The sequence below is a fragment of the Ceratina calcarata genome, unplaced genomic scaffold (assembly GCF_001652005.2).
Source record: "Ceratina calcarata isolate Rehan_Ccalc_2016 unplaced genomic scaffold, ASM165200v1 scaffold2221, whole genome shotgun sequence".
Lineage (NCBI taxonomy): Eukaryota > Metazoa > Arthropoda > Insecta > Hymenoptera > Apidae > Ceratina > Ceratina calcarata.
In genome coordinates this window covers 1-5,271 of record NW_017143997.1, presented here as the reverse complement: position 1 = coordinate 5,271, position 5,271 = coordinate 1, and the positions used below count along the sequence as shown (strand labels likewise).

At 38.8% G+C, this 5,271-nt stretch overlaps 2 protein-coding genes across 5 annotated transcripts; both read left to right on the top strand.

Annotated features, from left to right (window-relative positions):
- Window positions 1-4: 4 nt before the first annotated feature.
- LOC108622462 (odorant receptor 49b-like) lies at window positions 5-2,021 on the top strand (the record flags this gene model as incomplete). Its single annotated transcript, XM_026811513.1, has 7 exons — window positions 5-89; window positions 146-407; window positions 502-615; window positions 756-846; window positions 923-1,062; window positions 1,183-1,315; window positions 1,388-2,021. Coding segments are annotated over 7 exons (876 nt in total), but the record flags the coding sequence as incomplete, so codon positions are not given.
- Window positions 2,022-2,100: 79 nt separating this feature from the next.
- Window positions 2,101-5,174, top strand: LOC108622461 (odorant receptor 49b-like). Of its 4 annotated transcripts, none has more exons than XR_003388839.1 (9): window positions 2,255-3,067; window positions 3,145-3,264; window positions 3,343-3,460; window positions 3,564-3,825; window positions 3,926-4,039; window positions 4,364-4,454; window positions 4,531-4,670; window positions 4,784-4,923; window positions 4,997-5,174. XR_003388839.1 is itself a non-coding variant. In XM_026811511.1 (9 exons), exons 1-9 carry the CDS (start codon window positions 2,924-2,926, stop codon window positions 5,045-5,047), a joined length of 1,164 nt encoding a protein of 387 aa, XP_026667312.1. In that variant the 5' UTR covers window positions 2,255-2,923; the 3' UTR covers window positions 5,048-5,174. The 4 variants fall into 4 exon arrangements, 3 of the variants coding, with proteins under 3 accessions (XP_026667313.1, XP_026667312.1, XP_026667311.1); XM_026811511.1 differs by having other exon boundaries at window positions 4,540-4,670; window positions 4,791-4,923; XM_026811510.1 differs by having other exon boundaries at window positions 4,791-4,923.
- Window positions 5,175-5,271: the final 97 nt, after the last annotated feature.

The following is a 5,271-nucleotide window of genomic DNA, read 5'->3' as shown; positions in this document are numbered from 1 at the left end:
CGTACCGTACGGCCAGTGCGTGCCAAAGTCTGCCGTAGTCAAAGGGTTAATTAAATCACCATGTTGCGGGTTTTTCGCTGTTGACAAAGGTCATTTCACTCATGAAATCTTAAATTATTCGTGGGATAAAATAATTTGTTTGCAGATACACTATGGCTCGCTGCATTTATCTTCCTGACTGCTCAGTTCTCTGCAGAGATTCTTGACTTTTTGTTACCGCTTAACGCCTCGCGACCTCACAATTATCCGTTCCAAATATACTATCCCGGCGATCAAGAGAAATACTTCTACCTGGACGCTATCTATGTATGTTTCACAATATTCTTAGGTTGTACTACGTTCATTGGTACAGAAGCCGTGAGCGTGATGTATATGCAACATGTTGTCAGTTTGTTGAGAATCGTAAGGTAAAAGTGTCATTTCTTCCCTTTCCGAATGTTTTATGCACTCCAGAGAAATTCTCACAAAACGAAACCGTTTAAAGACGATTCTCATTTCCAGTTATCGTATTCAAAAAGCAATTTCTGACTCCACAAATGGATCGCAGAAATGTTTAGCGGATAAAGGGAAAGAGGATCTGATCAAAGCCATCGGTTTGCACACACGAGTGATCAAGTTCGTATTTCTGAAAAATATTTATACTCACAATACTTTCCTCGTTACTTAATAGATAACTCTTTTACACGAGTTAAGAACTCAATACTTCTGAGATTTGGTCACCTAGAAATGGCCCCAATACATTTAATTTTTTGAAGGTTCATTAACCTTATGGAGAAACACTTCACGGTTTCGTACTCCTTGTTCCTTATCTGTGGCGTCACTTCTCTTAGCGTTAATCTATATTGGGTGAGTACCTCGCCTCGTCTGTAAAGAACATATTCTGTTTAATAAGAAGAATAAAACCTGGAAGAATTTCTTTTAGCTGTCACAGTTGATGCATGAAGTGAATGATCAAATGCTTATTTCTTCGACGAACATTCTTGTCACCTTCATGTACATGTTCTGTATGAATTATATAGCACAAAACGTAAACGATGGCAGAGACGGTATTTTCACAGCTTTGTAAGTTCTAGTATAATTCATTCGTTATTAGCAGCATTCGATCCGTTCATGTATCGTAAATTATCACTAATTACATATTTTGTTCCATTGGAATGCATGTTATTTAATGGAAATTTGTAGATACAACAGCGAATGGTACAGAACGCCAGTATCCATGCAAAAGTTGTTACTGTTCATAATGTTAAGAACACTAAAGAGTGAAACGTTCAACCTGCTGGTTGTGTTCACACCATCACTCGAAGGTTTCGCGACTGTACTTATCGCTTCAGTTTGCTGAATAATAAAAGTCTCACAGTACCTCGATTGCATGTATCTGTATTTTCAGTTAGTAAATACGTCAGTATCCTATTTCATGGTGATGTACTCCGTCCAGTGATATTGTTAACAAATGATAATGGATTAGCCATCATAGGAAGTTTGTTGATCGATGAAACACTTCCATTGTTCAGCGATGTAACACTCTTTTTATTGCACGGTTCAATAAACGATTATTTGTGAGGAAACCAGTCTGAATTGAATGTTATAAATTGGAATTACCTCGCAAGCACTTCACCTCTTTGACACATATCATTCTCGTTGTACACATTTGCACGTTCCAACCGTACTGAGCCGACTGAGGGCTACTCGAGAAACAATTTCACCGGACTATACACTGAGGATGGGTGAAGATTCGTAGGAACAACACGTTTCACGCTTCCCCTTTGTTCGTACGTTCACGTGTGACCTATCTTCTAATCTTCTAATAACTGCGATTACGTGATAAGAGGCGAAAATTGATCGACGTGTCATCAATTAGACATGAACACCTCACAGTGCCAACTGTAGATGCTACCCTTCTGACTTTCACAGGAGTGTAAGAAATAATTTTTCAGAGCTGTAAGAAAGGAAATAATTCAGTGGGTGGTTTGACAAACAAATCGTCAATAGCACTTCAATCTCCGTACACGATGGCTGAACCTGATCTTATGGTGAGGTATTATAATATATTTTTTTTACGTCCTTAAAGTTTAATTACCAATCTTCTGGTCCTAAGTAATTCTTGAATGAAGAGCAGCTGGAAAGTGGCTACGAAGCGATGAGTTTAATTGTCGCAAGCGAAACTGCAGCACATCGAATTGAAGTACCTGCTCTTAGAAGTCCATCTGAGCCTAACGATAGTAGCGTATGCGTTCTTGGCTAATTATATGGGCGAAACCTTTGGAAGAGGAGAATTCGTTTGAAGCCGTTCTCAAATGTATTTTCCCACTATTTTCCGTAAGTACAAGTGGCAGTAGTATCATTTAAACTCCGAGAACAACAATTTTATTGCACAAGTAATAATCGTCCAGCCATATTCTAAACTTAATATCTAATGTTCACACTTTGTAACCGTCGCGTAATCATATTTACGCACACGTTCAATCCACGCGCTTCACACGAATGGGCTATGTTCCACATTGTTCTGAACGTAAACGGAATCCACATCGCGGCGTGAAATGCTAAGGTCTCCCGTTGTAGCCGCAGGCTCGAAGTGCACTCCATGCCACCTGAGACAGAAATAGAAGAAAACTTCTTGCGAAATATCTCTTCTTCATAATTCAGAAGAAATTGTAATACAACGTGTGTCTTGTCCCCCTGCAGAGCATAGAATTTACACGTTTGCTGATAAATTTATAACGAAGACTCTATCGATCGACTTCTGCGAACTCACCCTCGCATTTATTCGCACAATTTCAAAATTACATCTCCCGTCAATCATCCCGAGACCCCATCGTCTCGTGCTTAAATTATTAAGCAATGTTGCGTGCGGAAAAAATAAAAGGGGCGAAATTCTACGGCATGGGGAGCGCGCGAGTCAGTTGCGTTTCAGGTGCGGTGCGGTATGGATCGCGTTAAGTCAGACTATTACAAGTTCAGCACCGCGGTTTTGTCGGGGATTGGCCTCTGGCCTAATGGAAACACAAATATCCAGCGATTTCAGATCTTCGTGATCATCATTGCATTCTCAGTGTTTCTAATCATACAGGTATAATAATACCGTAACACGGACAGTGAAAATTACCGAGCGTTTTAAGAATTGGACTTGAAGTTGGTATTTTCCAGTTCATATCGATGGCAACACAGCATTATACAGTGTCGGGATACATAAGTTGCGTCTCACCCTTATCGTTGTCTCTTGGCTTTTTCTTTAAATACTTGACGTTCTTAATTAAAAGTGAAACAGTGAGTCGAAATGACTGTCATTTGTGCGTGTTTTACATTCTGGCAAAGTTTAATACATCAACTAATTAATTAATTCAGATCTGGAAAATGTCTCGTGATATCAGTTACGATTGGGTCACGGTTGAGAACGACGAGGAAGTTAGAATACTGACGAAATACGCCTATAGGGGTGACCGTTTTGGGAAAATGTTTGCATGTAAGAAATAGACAATAGAATCTCATTAGATCAATGAACATTCAAGGGTCATTTCAGTTGTAAAATCTTCTATTATTTGTGAGATAAAATAATTTGTTTGCAGACATAGTATGGATTCCAGTGTTTATCGGGATGACTAGTCACTTCTCTGCAGAGATTCTTGACTTTTTGTTTCCGCTTAACGCCTCGCGACCTCACAATTACCCGTTTCCACTAGAGTATCCCGGCGATCGAGAAAAATACTTCTACCCGTACGCGATCTACGTAGATTTCACATTTTTCGTAGGTTGTACCACGTTCGTTGGTACAGAAGCGCTAAGCACGATGTATATGCATCATGTTATCAGTTTGTTGAAAATCGTAAGGTAACAGGAAAAATGGTATTCCTTCTCTGTCCGAATGTTCTGCGCACTCAAGAGAAATTCTCACAAAACCAAATCGTTTAGAGACAACTCTCATTTTCAGTTATCGTATCGAAAACGCGATTTCTGACTCCACAAATGGATCACAGAAATGTTTAGCGGATAAAGGAAAAGAGGGTCTGATCAAAGCCATCGTTTTACACACACGGGTGATCAAGTTCGTATTTCTAGAAAATATTCATACTCACAATATTTTCCTCGTTANAGAGACAACTCTCATTTTCAGTTATCGTATCGAAAACGCGATTTCTGACTCCACAAATGGATCACAGAAATGTTTAGCGGATAAAGGAAAAGAGGGTCTGATCAAAGCCATCGTTTTACACACACGGGTGATCAAGTTCGTATTTCTAGAAAATATTCATACTCACAATATTTTCCTCGTTACTTAATGGATGGCTCTTTCACACGAATTAACAAATAAATAATTCTGAGATTTGGTCAGCTAGAAATGACACCATTACGTTTTAATTTTTTGAAGGTTCACTAAGCTTATGGAGGAACACTTGTCGGTTTCGTACACTCTGCTTCTTATCTGTGGCGTCATCGCTCTAAGCGTTAATCTATTTTGGGTGAATACCGCGCCTCGTCTGTAAAGAACATATTCTGTTTAATAATAAGAAGAAAACCTGGAAGAACTTCTTTTAGCTGTCGCAGTCGATATCTGGAGTGGATGATCAGATGCTAATTCCTTCGACGTGCATTCTTACCATCTTTATTTACATGTTCTATATGAATTATTTAATACAAGATGTAAACGATGGCAGAGACGATATTTTTACAGCTTTGTAAGTTCCAGCATAATTCCTCCGTTATTAGCAGTAGTCGATTCGTGCACGTACCGTAATTTACCAGTATTCACATATTTCGTTCCATTCGAATGCATGTTATTCAATTGAAGTTTGCAGATACAACAGCGAATGGTACAGAACGCCAGTAACTATGCAAAAGTTGTTACTGTTCATAATGTTGAAAACATTAAAAGGTGAAATCTTCAACCTGCTGGTCGTGTTCACACCATCATTCGAAGGTTTCGCTACTGTACTTATCGCTTCAGATTGCTGAATAATAAAAGTCTGACAGTACCTCGATTGTATGTAATCTGTATTTTCAGTTAGTAAATACGTCAGTATCCTATTTCATGGTGATGTACTCCATCCAGTGATATCGTTAACATATGATACTGGATTAGCCGTCATAGGAAGTTTGTTGATCGTCAAATCATTTTCATTGTTCTGCGATGTAGGATTCTTTTTATTGCACTATTCAATAAACGTACATTTGTGAGGAAAGCTGGGAGAATTGTATGTTATAAATCTGAATTATCCCTCAAACACTTCACCTCTTTGACACGTATCATTCTCATTGTACACATCCGCACGCTTCATA